The 21,989-nt window shown below is 38.2% G+C and overlaps 2 protein-coding genes across 3 annotated transcripts; one reads left to right on the forward strand and one right to left on the reverse strand.

The window, feature by feature from the left end:
• The first annotated feature begins 2,679 nt into the window (after nt 1–2,679).
• Nucleotides 2,680–5,809, forward strand: LOC117992793 (uncharacterized). The gene is made up of 4 exons (XM_069506030.1): nt 2,680–2,782; nt 3,065–3,131; nt 4,101–4,271; nt 5,555–5,809. Exons 2-4 carry the CDS (start codon nt 3,074–3,076, stop codon nt 5,773–5,775), a joined length of 450 nt encoding a protein of 149 aa, XP_069362131.1. The 5' UTR covers nt 2,680–2,782; nt 3,065–3,073; the 3' UTR covers nt 5,776–5,809.
• A 3,016-nt stretch (nt 5,810–8,825) lies between these two features.
• On the reverse strand, nt 8,826–20,314 carry Capa (cardio acceleratory peptide capability). 2 transcript variants are annotated; one of them, XM_069506310.1, is made up of 5 exons: nt 20,231–20,314; nt 16,302–16,373; nt 11,963–12,055; nt 11,377–11,598; nt 8,826–9,874 (listed from the first exon to the last, which is right to left on the reverse strand). In XM_069506310.1, exons 2-5 carry the CDS (start codon nt 16,366–16,368, stop codon nt 9,783–9,785), a joined length of 474 nt encoding a protein of 157 aa, XP_069362411.1. In that variant the 5' UTR covers nt 16,369–16,373; nt 20,231–20,314; the 3' UTR covers nt 8,826–9,782. The 2 variants fall into 2 exon arrangements, with proteins under 2 accessions (XP_069362411.1, XP_034836416.1); XM_034980525.2 differs by having other exon boundaries at nt 16,302–16,376; nt 20,231–20,242.
• Nucleotides 20,315–21,989: the final 1,675 nt, after the last annotated feature.

Raw genomic sequence — 21,989 nt, forward strand, 5'->3', positions numbered from 1 at the left:
TCAGCATCGCCCGCATGAAGTGCGGAATTTCCAGAAATCCTTTAAGGTATGATTCCGAACCACGCTGCACGCAGCAGCGCTGCCGCAACAGTGCTGTCACAGTTCTGTCGCGGCACTACTGGTCCCCATACAATCTCTATAAGCTTATATGACATTACATTCCGAGCTAGGCGGCAATGTTCCGCTACATTGCTGCCGCGACATTGCTGCCTAGCTCGAAATGTAATGTCATATTTAAAGCTTATAGAGATTGTATGGGGACCAGTAGTGCCGCGACAGGACTGTGACAGCTGGTGACAGCACTGTTGCGGCAGCACTGCTGCGTGCAGCGTGGTTCGGAATCATACCTTTATGATGGGGGATTTTGCATGGACGTTATTGATAAAAAAAACCTTTCTAAATGGGCGTCGACATTACGGAGAAAACTTCCAACCTCAAGTTTTAGCGCAGTGCTTAATTTTATCAATCAGCCAGTTTCTTTTTTTTTTTAAAGCTCCATGCCCAAACGGAACCGAGCCCTATTAAGTCACTCTGCTGTATATCTGTCTGTTTGTCCATCTGTAGATATTGATATCTACAGATGGACGAACGGACAGATAGATACTTGGCGTGGGATGATGATCCAATATTTAATTAGAAATCCAATTAATTTATTTTCAGGCGAATCCATACACGAATAAAGGCCGTCAAGTTACCAAGATACCTACTGAACCCTCGGTGGGCGCCTGATTCGCACTTGCGGCTGATTTCTATACAGATTAACAAGAACTCGATTAATCGTTAAATTGCTATAACTACTTGTCTTCAGTTACTCGTAATAAAGCTTTTAACCTAATTTCATCATCATCATTATCAATCGATAGACGTCCACTGCTGGACATATTATGTCTCTGGTAGGGACTTCCTCACACCACGGTCTTGCGCTGCCTGAATCTAGCGGCTCCATGTAACTCGTTTCATTTCATCTGCCCACTTGTGGGGGGTTCTTCTAACGCTGCGTTTTACGGTGCGAGGTCACCATTCTAGTACTTTGGGAACCCAATGTCCGGGTTTTTCATTTAGATAATTGGTCACTGCCTCTTCAGCTTTAGAATCTGTTGAGCTATTTCGGTTACTCTAGTTCTCCTACGGATCTGCTCATTTGATGACGTAGAGAAACTTCAAGCATAGCTGTCTCCATCGCCTGCTAAGTTTTCTTATGAAGTCAATAGGTAGTTGGCGACCATGTCTCGGATCCACTGGCAACTAGCATTTAACTTATTTCCTAAAGTTGAACTTATTAAAGTTTTCAATAGCGTCAAGTATCAAAACTCGTCAGAGTTTGTATAGTCCTGAAGCCCTACGACGTATGAGACAAAGATCGAATTACAGATAAAGGATTAATTTTATGCACTTTGAGCTGAAGTAAACTTAATTAGCTTGAAAAATGGCAGTCCCTTTTGCTAAGTTTCAAATAAGCAAATTGAATATCATTAATATTGAACTTTTTAAGAGTAATATAATTAAATAAGGTGCTGGAATGGCGACCTCGCACCGGAAGACGCAGTGTTGGAAGACCCCGCCCCTGTCTATCGGTCTGTGTGTCTGTCAAAATGACGTCATTTAAATTTTAATGGGACATGGTTCCAGCGCAATAGCAATTTACGGGACTTTAACAAACTACAAAAATAATAATAATACAAATAAACTATAGAAGATAGTAAGTAGTTGAGATACGAGTTCTTATTAGAAGTAATTGTGTACTTTCGGGTCACTGGCGCAGTGATAAGGTCTATATTATAATATTTTATACCTACTTATTATGTTCTGGTGATATCAAGATACTTTGGTTAAATGAAATAGTTGTTATATTTTATTAATTACCAACTTTAATAATAGTAGGCTTTTATCATTGTTATTAAGGTTTTAATGTAGTTTTTATATAGCTGACCCACCCGGCCCGGCTTCTAAATCAAATCAAATCAAAATCAATCAATCAGCCTGTTTGCGTCCACTGCTGACATAGGTCTATCCAAGAGCGCGCCACCACACACGGTCCTCCGCCTTTCTCATCCACCCACTTCCCACTACCTTAAGGTCGTTGGTCCAGCGGGTTGGAGGTCGCCCCACATTGCACTTGTTGATACGTTGTCTCCACTTTAGAACGCGTCTGCCCCAGTGGCCATTGGTTCTGCGGCAGACATGACCTGCCCAGTGCCCACTGCCACTTCAGCTGACTCGATCGTTGAGCTAGTTAAATCAAAATATTATTTCAATCTCAAAAATATTATATCAATTGAACTTTTACAAGTGCTTTTGAATCGTCAATTGCATCCACCACTGGTTTGGAATGCCTTTCCTACCGTAAACAACCAGCAAGAAACTCGACGGCTTCTCTTTCTCTTGCGTGGAAATTGACGGGCTAGAATCTAGATACTTAGATGGATGGTTATGAATGTGTGATCGCTTAACTTAGCCACCCATTTACTGACATGAATTAACGTTGTTTCACTTGACGTTGCAAAACGTTGCTTAAAATGGGAACTAAGGCATACATAATATAAGCCAGAGTAAGATATTGTTATTATTATTGCCTTGTTAATTTACGAAAAATAATTAAATTACCAAGACTCGTCCATCGCACTATACGTAAGTTACTGACCACACCATGCGAACTAATCTATTTACCAGCCAGTTACAACAAATTATTCTGTGTTTACGGTACTTTTGCTATTATTTTTTCAAGTATTACTTAAAGTGAATTAATTTTAGTAGGTAGTACCTTCTTATCTATTTTATTAATGTGAGTATCTTTACGTAAATAATTATCATTCTAATTTGTTGTGATTTATTGGTGAACAATTGTTATTTATATTTTTTAGTAATATCTTGCGTAATTTGTTAAATACTAACAACATACCTACTACACGAATCCTTAGTATTAACAATCATAAAATAAATAAACAAGGTAATTTTTATTTTATTTCTTCTAGCGAGATAGGTACATTGTCCAATATTTTTAAATCAAAATATTTTATTTTATCATTTTGAGACATTTTCTTATTTTACGATAATTTAATTTCAGATAAATAATATGCTGGCGTTAAGAGCTTGTTTTTCTGTAGCGATTCTATTATCGTTAGTTTATAAATGTAAGTATTGTATTGTTTATTAAAATTACTATTTTAATAAAAAACCGGTCAAGTGCGAGTCGGACTCGTACACGAAGGGTTCCGTACCATCGTACAAGATATTTTTAAACTTGTAAGTGCAACATTGAAAGTAACAGCGGCATCTATATGTGGTTTAGTATTTGTGATGTAACCACAAATTCACGGTTTTTGGATTTTTTCCTTCCTTTACTTGTGCTATAAAATCTACCTACTCTGCCAAATTTCATGATTCTAGGTCAACGGGAAGTACCCTATAGGTTTTCTTGACAGACGGACATCAAAGTTTTAGTTTCCTATAACGGTTCATTTTTCCTTTTGAGGTACGGAACCATAAAAATACGTTTGAATAAAAACTGAGATCAATAAAACAATTTTCAATTATCAATAGAGTCAAATGCCATGGGTGGTATATATTGGTCTTGTATATCATACGAGCAGCAAGCTGCCCAATGTGAAATTTTATTGAACTGAGTTTGGAACTGTTAATTACTAGATGATGCCCGCGACTTCGTCCGCGTGGATTTAGGTTTTTTAAATCCCATAGGAACTCTTTAATTTTCCGGGATAACAAGTAGCCTATGTCCTTCCCCGGGATATTAGCTAACTCTGTACCAAATTTCATCAAAATCGGTTGAGCGGTTGGGCCGTGAAAAGCTAGCAGACAGACAGACAGACCGACAGACAGACAGACATACACACTTTCGCTTTTATAATATTAGTATGGAAGTATGGATTACCATTGCATTAATAGTATCTTACATATTAGCTCAACGGTTACGTACACTTCAAACCCCACGCGTTGAACTATTGTCGTTCCTATTTCTAGCACAAGCTTTACTCTTACTTGGAGGTGAAAGGGAAATATAGTCATGATCAACATGGCTAATATTCTTTTTTTTAAATAACTATTTTGAATAAATAGCGTTAACTTTGAACTTAATTTTTCAGCTGAAGGCATCCGATGTTACTACTGCAATAGTGCAAACAACACCGCTTGTCTTGACATCAACTTGTATGAAGAAGAGCTGCGCTCGCGCATCATTCCCGTCATCGAGTGCGACAGGGCCATCCCCAGCTCAGTCGCTGTCAACTTTTTCTGCAGGAAGATCGTGCAAACTGGTAAGATTTTTGCATTGTTAAAACACCGTTTGTCTGGACATCAACTTGTACGAAGAAGGGCTGCGCTCACACATTATTCCCGTCATCGAGTGCGCGTCAACTTCTTCTGCAGGAAAATCGTGCAAACTGGTAAGATTGCTTCATTGTTACAACACTGTTTGTTTCGACATCAATTTGTACGAAGAAGAGCTGCGCTCGCGCATCATTCCCGTCATCGAGTGCGACAGAGTCATCCCCAGCTCAGTCGCCGTCAACTTCTTCTGTATGAAGATCGTGCAAACTGGTAAGATTCATTCATTGTTACAACACTGTTTGTTTCGAGATCAACTTGTACGAAGAAGAGCTGCGCTCGCGCATCATTCCCGTCATCGAGTGCGACAGAGTCATCCCCAGCTCAGTCGCCGTCAACTTCTTCTGTATGAAGATCGTGCAAACTGGTAAGATTCATTCATTGTTACAACACTGTTTGTCTCGAGATCAACTTGTACGAAGAAGAGCTGCGCTCGCGCATCATTCCCGTCATCGAGTGCGACAGAGTCATCCCCAGCTCAGTCGCCGTCAACTTCTTCTGTATGAAGATCGTGCAAACTGGTAAGATTCATTCATTGTTACAACACTGTTTGTCTCGAGATCAACTTGTACGAAGAAGAGCTGCGCTCGCGCATCATTCCCGTCATCGAGTGCGACAGAGTCATCCCCAGCTCAGTCGCCGTCAACTTCTTCTGTATGAAGATCGTGCAAACTGGTAAGATTCATTCATTGTTACAACACTGTTTGTCTCGAGATCAACTTGTACGAAGAAGAGCTGCGCTCGAGCTTCATTCCCGTCGTCGAGTGCGACAAAGCCATCCCCTGCTCAATCGCTGTCAACTTCTTCTGCAGTAAGATCGTCCAAACTGGTAAGATTGCTTCATTGTTTCAACATCGCTTGAACACATTACATCAGGCATTCGGGTTTCTTGCGATGTTTTCCTTTACCATTAAAGCAAGTGATATTTAAATTGCTTAAAATGCACATAACCCCGAAACGTTAGAAGTGCGTACCTGGGATCGAACCCCTGACCTCCCGAGTCCCGAATAGGAGACTGACGTCTTAACCACACCAACCAGATTTCACACATCTAATGTGTAAAGTCTGCCAATCAGCACTGAGCTAGCATTATATGGTGTGATATGGCCTAAACTATTCTCATGCTGAGAGGAGACCCGTGAGGGTTTAGTAGTAGGGGGCCGACGATGTGACAATTATGATGATAGTAATGAATAAATTTTCCTTTTTCTAGTTTTCCACCCAACCCGAGAGACGGAGTTGCGAGTGACCCGTGGTTGCGGCTGGATGCCCCACGAGAGGGAGTGCTACAAGGATGACAACAGCGACCACCTCGGCACGTACTGCCAGTGCTTCAACGACCTCTGCAACAGCGCGCAGACTGTGGACCCTGTTGCTGCGACTGCACTGTTCCTAGTCTTTGCTGCTGTCACTTATTTGTGGAGCGGAATATAGATATAGCTAGAATATAGCTAGATTAATATAATTATATTGCTGTTTTATAATATTATATTTAAGCTACCCTGTCACTGACCCAAGATTCTTTCTGATGTTCTGGCTATCTTTATGAAAATTTAAAGCTGGTTACCAGGGGTGTTACTGATATCCGCATCCGCAAATGCGCAACATCCACATCCGCATCCACATTAATTAATAAGGAGCTTTTACGGATACGGATTCATATTTGCAACAAATAATGACCGGCAAGGAGAGTGGCGCGTGCCTCGCGCGTGTTAGCTAGTTAATATCTTCGTTCGCTAACTGACCACTCAAAAAGTGTTAAATGGTACCCAATAGGGGTGTTACGGATCCGCGTCCGCTTCCGCAAATGCGAAACATTCACATGGATTCAGACATCCGCATCCGCAGATGTGAACTTCTAATAGGTAATCCAAATATTGCAGATGTCAAAATGTTGAGATCCGCAACAACCCTGCTTTGTATTTACTTACTAAAGATTTTTTTTACGAGCGGTGATGGATAGCCTGCGGCTAAATGGGAGATCCGAAGTTTGATCGTGGGCACGCAGTATGTACGCGCCTCTAACTTTTCGGAATTATAAGTATGTGCATTTTATCACTTGCTTTCACGTTGAAGGAAATATCATGAGGAAACCGGCATGCCCGAGAGTTCTCTATAATATTCTGAAAGGTGAGTGAAGTCTGCCAATACGCACTTGGCCAGCGTAGTGAACTATGGCCAAAGCCCAAACCCCTTCTCACTCTGAGAGGAGACCCGTGCTCTATAGTGAGACGGCGATGGGTTGGTCATGATGAAAAAAGTTCCAGCTAAGTTTGATTTTCTTATTTCAAAACTGAATTACGATTGACGTCATAACCAGAAATGCTCTAGGTAAATAGGTCGATGGGGTTAAAATCCTAGCAGGCATTTCACAACAGAACGGTGGTTATTCAAAGCCCTGTTAGGGTTCCGTGCACACGTTGCCGTGTTTGCTCGATACCTGTTTAATTAAGCTGGGTATAGTCCTGGTGTAAGCGGAATTTCTAATTAAAATTTTAAAACTTAATATATGTAGAGCCGTGATAGCCTAGTGGTTAGGATGTCCGCCTTCTATTCGGGAGGTCGGGGGTTCAATCTCGGGTACGCATTTCTAACTTTTCGGAGTTATGTGCGTTTTAAGAAATTAAAAATCATTCGCTTTAACGGTGAAGGAAAACATTGTGACAAAACCGACGTGTCTGAGTGCGAGTATAATGTTCTTAAAGGTGTGTGTAATCCGCCAATTTGCATTTGACCAGCGTGGTGGAATATGGCCAAACCCTTCCCAATTCCCATACCATAGGAGACCATGCTCTGTAGTGAGCCAGCAATGGGTTGATCATGATGATCTATGTATTTCCACCAGAGCTAAGTTATGAAAATCAATCGATCTTATTGGTTAACTAGCTTTAAGCCCGCGACTTCGTCCGCGTGGACTACACAAATTTTAAACCCCTATTTCATACCCTTAGGGGTTGAATTTTCAAAAATCCTTTATTAGCGGATGTCTACGTCATAATTGCTATCTGCATGCCAAATTTCAGCCCGATCAGTCCAGTAGTTTGAGCTGTGCGTTGATAGATTAGTCAGTCAGTCACCTTTTCCTTTTACATAGGTATTTAGATGACGTTTTTGTAGAGCGGTGTCTGTGATGTTTGTAATGTCATTGGTAGAGGATGCATTCGCTTACACTAGCACCATACAAAGACAGTTCTAAAACACGAACCGATACGAAATCGAGTAAATAAGTAGGTAAGTACTTACCTACTTATAAATGAACTGCAGGGCTTGCACGGAAGAGAGCTTTTTTAAGAGTACGTGATTTTTGCGTTTTTGCATGGATAAGACGGATAAGACAGACTACTTTTATCCCAGAAAATCAAATAGTAGGAACCTATACCCACGGGATTTATAAACCTTAATCTACGCAGAGGAAGTTGCGAGCATAATATAGTTCTTAATATTCTTAAAAAAATAAAAAATTGAAAAGCCCACTCAAAATAATTTTATTTCTTAGTAAGTATTATATTGTTTTGTAAACGAAGATAATAAAAGAGAGAAAAGTACCCATATTATAAATGCGAAAGTGTGTGTTTGTTGGTTTGTTGGTTTGTCCTTCAATCACGTCGCAACGGTGAAACGGATAGACGTGATTTTTTGCATGGTTATATAGACCTGGAGAATGACATAGGCTACCCTACTACCCTTTTTATCCCAGAAAATCGAAGAGTTTTCACGGGATTTAAAAAAAATCTAAATCCACGCGGATGAAGTGGCGGGCATCAGCTAGTAATAAATAAAAAGCTTTGTCGGTAAAAAACCTTTATAAATAGTACCTACTTACAACTTACAGACCGAAAATGGAACCTGAATTTCTTTATTCTTCTAAAGAGGTTGAATATGCTTTAAAAGGACTAAGTACATAGACCTTGACTGCAATCTTACCTGGTGATAAATGATAATGCTGTCTAAGATGAAAGCAGACGAATTTGGATGGGGTATGGTAGTTTTATTAAACCTATACCTCTTATCAGTTTCTATACAACATCGTACAAGAACGATAAATCGCTTGGTGGCACGGCGTTGCCGGTAGATAAATTTAGTAAGAAAATTATCACTAACTGACTGTTACTACCACATGAGTAGATCAGCCGCACAGTTTAATCTGGCGGTGGGTTAAAATCATGAAACACAGGAGTTCCTATTGTATAAGGTAAGTGAGCACTATGATAGGATTTTTGAATATTTTTTTAAAGTCCCGTGGGAACTCTTAGATTTTCCGTGATAAAAAGTAGTCATATAAAAAAATCACGTCGACCCGTTGTTTCATTGTGACGTGATTGAAGGACAAGCCAGCAAACAAACACTTTCGCATTTAAAATATGGGTAACAATGGGTAGTGATTAATCAGCATAGTCCAGAATCTAGTCAATAAAACTAAGGTTCGTGCAGTTGCATAATTTTATTTTAAAATATCAATAATTATAATAACATTGATAGAACTTTAATATGACATATTATTACAACTTCAAAAATGCTTGAATTACTCCGTGGATTTTCAAATTAGATAATAATAATAAATCCACCCAGCTTCAGAGATAATTCCAGCACTTTTTCTTACACTATAAGTAAAATCATTCATTAATATTAATTAGTTATCTACAAATTCTTAGATCCCTTAATAGATACATTGGCGGTAAAATTCTTTAGGTATAAGGTTACACACATACACACAAGACCTCACAGGTCTATTTATTCAATAAAGGTTTGGTCAAACGGAAGCAAGCGCGCTTGATGCGGGATGCGAATAAATACATATTATGCCTTACTGCGAACTGCAAGTGACTACGTACGTCAATTTGAACAGAAGTTCGTTGACGCATTTACCGCGATCCATCAAGTGCGGGATTCAGATGTGTTTGACCAAAACTTACTGTTCAGGTTAAACTATACTGGCTATACTTACATACTGCATACTTACATATCTTTTTAAATATACTGTATGGCTATTGGCTACCTTAATAAGGAGACAAAATTTTAGAATTCATCTACTAAAATTGACTTTTTTGAATTTTAATAGGTTTAGTCAGGGCGAGTGTAATTGTAGTAGACAAATTACGAATGACTTACTTACTTTAATGTACCTGTAAGTACTTACTTTTTCATATATAGGTAGGTATATAAAATGTCAAAGGATCGCTGAATTAATTGTATCTACTATTAAAATATCATTGGTAGGTACATAATAAAGATAATTTAATATTATTATTACGAAATAGATAGAAATTTAAAATATGTACCAACTTAGGTTATTATTTTATTGCAATTTTTGAGTCAAAACTGAAAGCATGCTAGTAACAGATGGGTAGGTAGGTACTTTAGTAGGTACATAAAAAGTAATGTACATAGAGAAGGTAGTTTTTCAGTTGGATAGAAGGGAAAGGGGGCGGCGTCGTATTTAATTACGTGTGTTTCGTTTGTCGTTTTTCGCGATCCATGTTCGTGTTTTCTAATTGTTCCGGTTCACTCTTTTCGGCGTCAGCTTCAGAAATATCTGTAAAATAAAATGATAAAGTATAAAAATTATTTAAAAATATTTGGTTGATTCTCACATGGTAAATATGCATGTGCAAGAAAAAAGAGGAGAGGATGACCAAAGAAAAGGTGGATGGATTGCGTGAAACAGGATATGAGTGTAAAAGGGGTGCATAATACGTTGACGGACGACAGAAGTGAGTGGAAGAAGACATGTGCCGACCCCACGTTTCACACCCCTATTTCACACCCTTAGGGTTGAATTTCAAAAATCCTTTCTTAGCGGATGTCTACGTCATAATTTAGGTATCTGCATGCCCAGCCCGATCCGTCCAGTAGTTTGAGCTGTGCGTTGATAGATCAGTCAATCAGTTACCTTTTCCTTTTATACTTATATTTAGATTTTTGCCTCCCTGATCGCTCTTAAAATAACATCATGTCTATACGTACCTACACTTAACAGATAGTTTCTGATCTTGGAAACAGAAAATTGTTTGAACTAAGTGCGCCGTATTTATAGCTAACTCGATGAAGCAATTTGCCGCAGGTATTTGTGCGCTTTTATGCTGGGGGTGCCTACGCGCCCCTTTAAACCGGAAGTGTAGTTATAATTTGATTAAAGCAGCTTTCACGGGCTCAGTTCAACGCGGTGAATGGAAAACAGGCAACGTTAATTGATTTTACAATCACTATACAGGCATCATTTATACCTAAAATACTTAGAATTTTTTTGATCGCCACTTCAAACGCCTCTGAAAAATATTTTAAAAAATGTACTTTGTAAAAATAAATGCAAAGCAATGCGTTCAGGGTGTTGTTGCGGCAACCTCGGTTCTGTCTAGTGCATCGGCGATGTTTACTGAGGCGCGGACAGATGGCTTCGATGCTATCTGGCGCAAGAACACAGCCTCACTATTGTCTAGAGTCCGCGGAAGCAGCAACAGCTGCGCATGATAGCTGACAAAATGGATAGTCCTCTGATGGGGAAACTCGTGCAGAGGACTAAATCCCTTTTTTTTGAATGAATGAATGAATTATTTATTCAATAAAATGCAGGTACAATAGGTTGAAACAATGTCTGATGAGCCTTATACATTTTACCGTAACTGGTTTTACCTTTTAGTTATTAAGTACTAACAGTGATTAAGTATTTCGTTACTAACTCCTTAGTGTTTTAGTTTTGTTACTAACACTTAATGGATCTATTGTTGTCCGATTAAATAAATAAATGAATAAATGAATTAATGGTGAGGCCTAAGTAGGAGCGCGATTGCCTAGAAGATGCCTAGTCACTCTTACTTTGAGGGTATTTAGGTTATACGTGACAGGAAACACGGACGACGGAAGGGAATTCCACACCTTAGCGATTCGTATCAGAAATGTTGAGGAAAACGTTTCGTGCAAGTGGATTGGACGTAAACCACATAAGGACGCCAACGTTCACGGTTTCTCGCTTTTCTGTGGTGGAATGGTGTAGGAAGAACAAGGTTGTGAACAAGGCTATGGGGACAGATATCTTACCGTCATCCTCACTCTTAAAAGATCTTCCCAGTCTCGGCCCGAACCACATCCCCGAAGTATCCTTGCCCTCCATCTGCTTAAAGCTCTGTCTCTTCACAAAGGGGTTCTGTCTTCCGAAGAGCAACTCTTCAAGTTGCGGTGACAGTTGGTAGTCTGGATGACTTTGTTCACTTCGACCGACGCGCGGAAAAGCGTAGAGCTGTCGTTTGATTGGTGCAGGATCTGTAGACAAGGAAAAACGCTATTATATCTACAAGACATTAGTTTGTGTAATCATGTGGAAACTATATGAAACGATATAAGTTTATCTTTATATAAAAACTAGATGACGCCCGCGACTTCGTCGCGTTTTTTAAAATCAGTGGGAACTCTTTGGTTTTCTAGGATAAAAGTAGCCTATGTCCTGGTATGCAAGTTATCTCTGTACCAAATTTCATCAAAATCAGTTGACCAGAATGAGCCGTGAAAAACTAGCAGACAAACAGACAGACATATTTCGCAATTTATAATATTAGTATGGAAGTATGGATTGAAAACAAAGCAAGCTAAATAACAGCTTTATAAAAAATAGAATTTAAAAACATACCATCGAACTGCCAAGTGCGGCTGCCAGCGCGGCCCACCCTCGGAAACGGGTAGAGGTTCAGAACACCGTCGCGACGCAGTTTGGCGCTGCTATCTGTTATAATAAGTTAATTTATACAAATGATCTACATCAATAATCTACACTGTCTACACTAATATATGTATATTTTAATTTATAGACTAGCAGTTGGGCGCAATCAGACTGGTGGTAAGTGATGATGCAACCTAAGACGGAGCGCGCTTGCCTAGAAGTTGCCTATTTACTCTTGACTTGAAGGTACCCATATTAAAATAATAGAGAAAAACTGATGCTGGAAAGGCGGATTAAGTATAATGAGGTTTGTAAGTTTGAAATAAAATAACGTCAACAATCACAAATTGTCTGACATAGATTGAGGGCTATATTATGCAGACGAATGGACGCGTTCGCGCGTCACCAAAGCGTGTAAATTGACATCGATCTTTATTTGTATTCCTACTTCCACTTACGTAACTTTTCACCTACTATCGTTGAACACTTGAACCTATAGCCCAGTGGTAAGAGAGTTAATTGAAATCCCTATATGGTCTTAGGTTTGAACTTGGAAGTATTGGTCATGGTCCCAAAATTTCATTAGGGAAGAAAGGGAAATCTATGCTAGTATTATAAAGAGCTGCTGAAGCTGTGATAGCCTAGTGGTTAGGACGTCCGCCTTCTAATCGGAGGTCGGAGGTTCGATCCCGGGCACGCACCTCTAACTTTTCGGAATTATGTGCGTTTTTAAGTAATTAAAATATCACTTGCTTTAACTGTGAAGGAAAACATCGTAAGGAAACCTGCATGCCTGAGAGTTCTCCATAATGTTCTCAAAGGTGTGTGAAGTCTACCAATCCGCGCATGGCCAGCGTGATAGCCTATGGCCTAAAGCCTTCTCACACTGAGAGGAGACCCGTGCTCTGTAGTGAGCCGGCGATGGGTTGATCATGATGATGATGATGATTATAAAGAGGAAAGATTTTCTTTTACAATCGATAAACTCTGAAACTACTTGGCCGATTTAATTAATTCTTTCGCCATTAGAAAGCTACTTTATCCAGAAGTAGCATAGACTATAAATTACATAATATATACCGTGGACGCAGTCGCGGGTAATACGAGTTGTATTTTAGAAATAACGCATGTTTTTTAAACATATCCTACGTATCATTTCATTTCGTAGCCTCTGCTACGCAGATTTATGCGTAGCAGAGTGGTTACGATGTTATTTTTTCATTATTTCGTCAGAGCTTGAAATGTTTATGAACATCATTTAAAAGCTCTCGTTATGCATTTCATTTTGTATTTTTGCTATAATTTTACTGAATCACATTTTGCGAGATTTTTTGACGTATTTTACGGTCATAAATCAGACGTACTTAGTTTTTCAAATAAGTTTTTACAATGACACAAATAAAACTAAAATAAATTCTAAAAATGTTTGATAAAGTGTAAAACTTCTTACGACACCCCATCCATATCAATTGACACCAATGTAAGTTTGTCTTTGTTTTTATTTCCACTTACTTAACTTTTTTATTTTCGTAACTTTTCACTTTCAATCTTTGAAAGTTGACTCGTCGACGTGAGTCCATAATAAGCATTTGTTGAACTATTTTATTTGAAATCTGTTTTTGACATTTCGACAAGAGGTAAGTACTTACTTAAGGGATTTGGTGATATGGGTCTACTTAGTAGAAACCGTTTTCCAAATGGGAGTCTCGACTCATCATACTTATGAGTGCCATGAGTTGGCATGTAAGATAAGATCACTACATGTTTATTACTACTACTACATAATTGATTATATTGACTTAATTGATTATATTGATATACTATCTATAGTTATACTAATATTTTAAAGAGGCAAAATTTTTAAGTTTGTATGTAGGAAGTAATCTCTAGAACCAATGCACCGCTTTTGAAAATTCTTTCTCCAGTAGAAAGCTACATTATTCCTGAGTAACTATTTTATTTACAAAAAATATACTACTCGTGCGAAGCCGGAGCGAGCCACTAGTAATTAATATTATACAATAAAGTAAACTGGCCGCATTTTTTTTGTCCGTGACCAGCTATCGATATGATGATGATGAATCATTCTAATAATCCATACTTAATATTATAAATGCGAAAGTGTGCCTATCTGTCTGTCCGTCTGTCTGTCTGTCTGCTAGTTTTTCACGGCCTATCCGTTTAAGCGATTTTAATGAAATTTGGTATACCTAGAGATAGCTTGCATCCCGGGGAAGGTAATATACTACTTTTGATCCCGGAAAATTAAAGAATTCCCATGGGATTTTTAAAAACCTAAATCCACGCGGACGAAGTCGCGGGCATCATCTAGTAGTATATAAATCTTACACACAACAGGTCCATTGAATATCTGAAAGTTACATTTGAACTATTCTAATAAACTAAGTTTCTTAGTAACGTGTTAATCAATTATTATTAATTTCCCAAACTTTATTCATTTAGTGATCACGTTTTCATATAAGCGTCGTCGATTTTATGTGACCCTTTGAAGTCAAAATTCAAATAGTCAAAATAGTTGAGAGTGACTGTGTGTGGATCCTTTTCTCCTTTAATTTAAACTAGCTTATGCTCGCGACTTCGTCCGCGTGGACCACACAAATTTCAAACCCCTATTTCACCCCCTTGGGGGTTGAATTTTAAAAAATCTTCTCTTAGCAGATGCCTACGTAATAATAGCTATCTGCATGCCAAATTTCAGCCTCATCCATCGAGTAGTTTGAGCTGTGCGTCGATAAATCAGTCAGTCAGTCAGTCGTCAGTCAGTCAGTCACCTTTTCCTTTTATATATTATTTAGATAGTGGACTCTTCGTCACTCGCCCCATACAAACGTATAGAGAGAGCTAGCGCGTACCAGACCTTCGTTATTTTATAAAAGATGAAATTTTCTCTGCATATTGTCCCCAACATAAGGAGGAACGATCAGGATCATGGTGGCTTTAGGAAGTAAAAAAATCTTACGACAATTACATCTTGATACACGCTGATCGTTCTCCCTGGGTTGGGGACAATACGCAGAGAAACTTTCTCTTAGTCTAGTAGTTTAATTCTTATTTGAATACTAATCAACCAAACTAAATTAAATTTTGTAAATACGTTCTATAAACTAAATCTACACCCTGAAACTGAAAGCATTTTTTAATTAAGTAAAATCATCTTAACGTTACCTAAAAATACATAGAACAAATTAAGACGCCGGATTATTTTCATCTAAACAACATCACGAAAAGCTTTACTACTTAGCTTTTAAAATAAAATAAATAGAATAAAGAAAGAATAAAGATAAAAAAAAAAAAAAATTTGCAAGGTCTCAAAAAAAAAGTCGTAATAAAAAAAAACACAACTACCTGCCAAAAAACAAACTAAAAAGTAAAAAAAAAATAACATTTGAAAATGGCGCTATAGAGATGCCATGCAAAATTTAAAAAAAATCTAGCCAGTGTTACTAGGGATGATATACAATGTGATGTGCCCCAGCGCTAAGTGACGACCACGCATTTCTTGAATATTTGCACAAAACTATTAATAAATAACTTTAAAATAGAGATCTAATCCAAATGTTTTTACAGGTTTTTTTTTTTGGTAGAGATGTTTCTCTGACAGCATAGGATTTTCGGAAGGCCAAACATGTAAATTCCGAAGAAGGGCCACAGAAATGAGGGGGGGGGGGGGGGTGTCGCTTAGCTGTAGGGCAAATTGTATAAGGAATCTGATGATTCCCCATGGATGACGATTTAGATGTTATGTTATGGTGGAATAAAGAAAATCACACACATGAACCCTGAAAACATTAACCCCCTCAGGTATGTAAAAAAACCGGCCAAGTGCGAGTCAGGCTCGCGCAATGAGGGTTCCGTGCTACAGTCGTATTTTTTCGACATTTTGCACGATAATTCAAAAACTATGATGCATAAAAATAAATAAAAATCTGTTTTAGAATGTACAGGTGAAGACCTTTCTTATGATACCCCACTTGATATAGTCACTCACTTCAAAAGTTGAAAATACTAATTATTAGTTCATGACCACAATTTAATTTTTTTTGTGTGATCTAACCCTAAATTCACGGTTTTCAGATTTTTCCCCAAATGTCAGCTATAAGATCTACCTACCTGCCAAATTTCATGATTCTAGGTCAACGGGAAGTACCCTGTAGGTTTCTTGACAGACAGACGGACAGACAGACAGACAACAAAGTGATCCTATAAGGGTTCCGTTTTTCCTTTTGAGGTACGGAACCCTAAAAAATCAACTAAGTAAGTAGGAAACAAATAAATAAAGGAAACGTACGGTATGAGCTCGAGACGACTGATGACAACAGGAGTATTGACAGGGCGTACCGCGTAGTGCACTGCATGATTCCTGCTAACAAAAAAACAATTACTTATTTACTGTTAGCTAATTCAGGTATTCCTACTATAAACCAAGTTAAGTAGAAGCCAAAGGGTTAGCTTTTCAGCATTTTTTTTTTTTTTTTTTTTTTATTTATTTTCCACACAAACAGAAAAAACACAATATTGGTTTCTTCGTGCTCGTAAGCGCTTGGCGGCTTGTCTGAGCACTGCACATTCCTCTGTAGTCTTATACTTACATACATACTATACATACTATTAATGTAGGTAGGTAGTTTTAAAATAAAATAATTATGTCCGCGTATACCAGCTTCAATTTCTGCATACGAGTTGGACCTCACCACGCCAAAATGTACCATGCCACACAGCATCGATCTCGATAAAATGACTTGACGGTATTCCTGTCAAGCATCGCCTAGTCAATCGTGATGCGACGTTTCTGCTTTAGTCGTCAAACATGTTTGTCAAATATTACGTGCTTGTCAAATTATTTGATCGTCCGCGGTCGTGTTGTTGCGTTTGTCAAACAAACTACGTGTTTGACAAATTTGATTAACGGCGTGTTTGTCAAACATGCTTAAAGGTGTACGGCTGCGTTTTTCAAACAAACTACGTGTTTGGCAAATTTGATTGACGGCGTGTTTGACCGTTTACGGGTCACTTTATTGTCCTCCCAACTGAATTTCGGCCACTTCTCCATAGAGATAAGACACCTGCGCGGGAGAGATATTGTAGTTCACAAGTGTGTGCGCAGATGCACTCTCTACTCCCTTTACTCTCACAGTCTAGATGCGTCCCATTTAGACTGTGAGAGTAAAGGGTCAGGCGCAGGAACAACGGTTTTGCATTATTTTCAAGGCACGGCGGTGAAACACCGCCAACTTCCTAAATCCGGGGTAGTAGCTACAGTACGCGGCAGAGAATAATGTACATAGACCTTTAGAAGGAGATAACAGATTTGTAGAGCATTGTCTCTATCGTTGAGACCGACAAAACGTCATATAGGTATGAGTGACAGAGAAACGCTCTATAGAGCCGAAATGTCATTCTAAAGGCCGGTTAACATTGTTTTCCGCCGCGTACTAGGTATACCTCGAATTTCTTGACACAAAACCCCAATACCCTAGATTAGGAATGACAGGATGGGGAGGGGCTAATTATTAGGAGTATAACAATAATATCAGCTCCGAGTTTACTCCAATATAGGTACTCCTACCTGCCACCTAACTTTAGGTAAGTACCTATCTAGTATAATATTTCAAATCCATGTGACTATTAAACTTTTGCGTATTACAAGTAAAGCTACCAAGATTCCATTATTCGATAAGAAAGTACACAGTGATTAAGTCTATGAAAGTACATAACATCATTTATCAGTGTTTAAGTTGTAAGCACAATATTTAAGTTTAATTAAGTAAGTAAAATATATGCCTACATTTTAAAACTTGTTTCACTCTATGTCTGGGATTTCGAAGAGGGAGTTTGAACCCCAAAACCTCCTCTTGCCTCCGATCATGAAGTGGAGAACCAACTCACGCTTTTTTATACCTGAATTTAAACTCAAAAAATAAAAATACCTGTCTAATGTCAATTTAATTTAATGTGGGGGCAAAAGCAAAGAAAGAAAAAGAACGTTGTTTGAGTAATGAATAGCTGAGAGAACGCGGCTTTGACACCGAGACTGGGGACCATTATACTAGAGGCACAGATGCCATGCTCAACAGCGTCAACCTATACCCTACAACAAGTTAGTATATAGCTCTGTCTGTTACGTAATCCCATACAACTAATAGAGGCAAAAATCTCAGTAGGTGCTAACCATTTTGAGTCATCAACCAATCACATTGTCCGTCATCAACTTGCAAATTTTTATTATATTGGTTTGACGTTTCTTGTACGATGATACGGGACCCTTGGTGTGTTCGTCCGAGTCGCACTTGCTGGTTTTTTTACGCCTAAATGACGTCAACATGTCTATGGCCTACAACCACAGTTCACGACAGGGGAACTTGTAAGAAAACGTCGACGTCACTGGAAGGCGCCAAATGTGGCGCTAGGTAGCGTATGATTAACGTCATTCATAGTCTAATATTTGACATATCGTCGATTCAGGATCAAACCGAGAGTCTCCTCACTCTAGTTTACTCTTCTACAACTCCATGCCGAGAACGGTAATCTCTGTCCCGCCCCGGGGACAGGATCACTCGCTAAATTAACAAGTGCCGAGATGAAAAGTTGTTACAAAAGCCAGAACCTCCACGCATACCTCACGCATACATCTGTGAAAGCAAAGTTGAAGCATTGCAATGGAAATATACCTGTACTTATTACTTACTAGCTTATGCTCGCGACCAAAATTCAAAATATTTCACACGGCTTAAGAAAATTTATGCCGGGAATTACTTAAAGCAATTTTTGGATTTGGCCCTTGTACCTACGCGCCGAGATCGAAAAAGTTTAAGTTAAGTAACTACGGGACGTAGTATACGGTGTAATGGCGTTCCCGACATAATGCAATAATAAAAAATCGCTCTTTGGCATCAAATTCTATACGTAAAAGAACTTTTTTTACTTTCATTTTGGATGAAGGATAAAATATTACCCATTTTTTAAATGAGAAAGTGTGTTTGTTTGTTGGTTTATCGTTCAATCGCACCGCAACTGAGCAACGGATGAACGTCATTTATTGCATGGATATAGAGAACTTGAGAGTGACATTAAAAAAACTAAACCCACGCAAAGTCGCGGGCTTCAAATAACAACGTCAATACTTCTACATACGATTTGAGTTATAATTTCAGTTACGTAACCTAAAGATCATTTCCGTAGGTACCGTAGTATCTAATAGGTACGTACGAGACCCGCATTGTTCGATGATTATGACGTAGGTATTGATCATTTTAGTTATGTCGTGTTAGCTATTATCTGTATCCGAAAAATTTGGTCATACTTATTAGTCAGTGATCACACTCAAAAGCCTCAACAGCTCAACGGTTAAGTGGCAAGCTGAAAGCCGAAATATCTTATGTCGGTGGTTCGAACTTCGAACCCTACCTGTTGCACTATTGCGGTACCCACACCTAGCCTAAGGCTCGTGTGCCCAAGGTTTACGATTAGTTAGAGGGGAAAGAGGAATATTAGTCATGATTAACATCACAAATATTCTTTAAAAAATATTACGTTAACTACAATTAATTAATGTATATGATTATTTGTTATTATAATGCTATATTTTAAATTTGAGGCTTAATATTATGACAAACTTTGAGAAACATGATTTTGTATATTTGTAATATGTATTTACATATTATTATGAACTTACCACTAAATTTTAATAGGTAGATATATGTAATCAATATTAATGAAATACCTTGAATCTTGATTAAAAATCAATCAATCAATTCAGTTTACGTAGTTAATTATTATCACCATCATCATTACATCATTATCTTATTAATCTAACAATTGACAATCAAAAAGTGTACATAGTAGGTAGGTATCTACTTTTAATGATTTGACTTTGACTTTGAACCCAGAGATTCCCAAACATTCTATACTTTAAAATAAGCGGTGGAGCGGCGAACTCAGCCGTGCATTCTTTTAATTATCAGTTATCACTATCACACAGTATCACAAAGGCCCTTACGTCCGATATATGACTCACGTCAAATTGTTCGAAAAAAATTCAAGTGAATATTAAACTAATTTAATCACATAAAAAATATATAGAATCTTGTGACTAAATTAGTTTATTCTCCACTTAAATTTGTAAATTCCTTTCGAATAACTCGGCAAAGGTCGTGCACCCTTTTATTTATCACTATGACACAGTATGATTAACATGCCCTTACATCTAATATGACTTACCTTCGGGACCACCACCTGTTGCCTGAATGCTGCGATCGTCCTGAACGCCAGCTTATATAGGACGTGACAGGATGTTACGCCCGCGCTCCATCGCTTCCCAAACTGTTTTGCATATAACTATTTCATAAATAGTTAAAAACTAGCGTATTCCCGCGACTTTGTCCGCGTGGACTACACAAATTGCAAACCCATTATAGGGGTTATATTTTCAAAAATCCTTTCATAGCAGATATCTACGTCATAATAGTTATCTACATGCCAAATTTCAGCCCGATCCGTCCAGTAGTTTTAGCTGTGCGTTGACAGATCAGTCAGTCAGTTTTTCCTTTTATAAATATAAGATAATTTCCAAGCGCAAAGTTAATATCTAGAGACAGTGGTACTGATTCTGATGGCAACCAATTTTTAGAGTATTTGCATCTTTTTCTTGCCAATTTTCCAAAAACAGGACAGGCAAACTTATTTTGATTTAAAACTGTCAAACCGCGTGATTTATGTTGAGAGTTTAGTTGTTAGTTTAGAAATATGTTTCCGTCCTCTTCAAGCAATATTAAAAAGAAAAAGATGCAGATAATTTAAATTTATAGATAGAGAAAGACATCAGAATTGACGTGCACCTTTAAAATAAGGACTAAAATTGTACTTAAAAAGCTAAAATTGTGCGTGAATTTACTTGACACTTTGTAGTAAATGTGTTTTGAGGGTCAAGTATACGCACTGCAAATTGCAAATTGTTTCCCAGCACAACAAACAGAGGTAAATAGAACTCAGTTCTAATTTAGACGTTACCGACTTCTACCAACAAATGCGAAACTGTGTTTGTTTGTTGGTGTTCCACCAAAAAATTCCCACAGTATTTTTAGAAACTTAAGTCCACGCAAACGAAGTCACGGGCATTATCTAATGCTTAGTAATACGCTTTTACACTTTATGTGTGTTTTGTTAAACCAAAAAAGTATTTTAGAGACTGACCGACTGCGTGACTGACTTATGTATCAACGCACAGCTTAAGCCGCTGGTCCTAGAGACATGAAATTTGGAGAGTATATTCTTTGTAAAGACTAGGCATCCATTAAGAAAGGATTTTTCGAAATTCCACCCCTAAGTGGGCTAAATAAGGATTTCAAATCTATGTAGTCCACGCGGACGAAGTCGCGATAAGCTGATTAAAAAATAAATAAAAGCGTTAGTGAGCTTTCAACTTTGGGAAGCAGTGTCCGATGCGGTGCGGAATCACGTCGCAGCGCTTACAGATAATTCATTTACATCCAGTGTCTCTGTGTTTCAGGTGGACACTAACCCACTGTGAGCCACGAGCCACGAGCTGCGGACCACCTAACCATGGACCACTTAATAGCATTTTTAGCTTCAATCAAAATTGATTCAAGATTCAAGATTCTTTATTTGCGGAAACATTTTTTTACAATGAGATGTTTTTACTAGAAATATTTCACCTTACATAATTAGGCATGCAATTGCATTAGTAAAACATATACTTAGGTAATTTGCCGCACGTTGAAAAATGGAATTTCTTTCATAGCTTTTAGGGCTGGTTTTGCAATCACCAAATATTGTCAATAATATTTATTGAAGTTTTTATAGTTTTTATCATTGATGTTGGAGGAATCTACGTGGTTTTTGGTTCATGGCGGCCATTTGAAAATTCGCTATCTTGGTTTTTAGGGTTTCATACCTCAAAAGGAAAAACGGAACCCTTATAGGATCACTTTTTGTCTGTATGTCTGTCTGTCAAGAAACC

The sequence above is a fragment of the Maniola hyperantus genome, chromosome 22 (genome assembly GCF_902806685.2).
Source record: "Maniola hyperantus chromosome 22, iAphHyp1.2, whole genome shotgun sequence".
Lineage (NCBI taxonomy): Eukaryota > Metazoa > Arthropoda > Insecta > Lepidoptera > Nymphalidae > Maniola > Maniola hyperantus.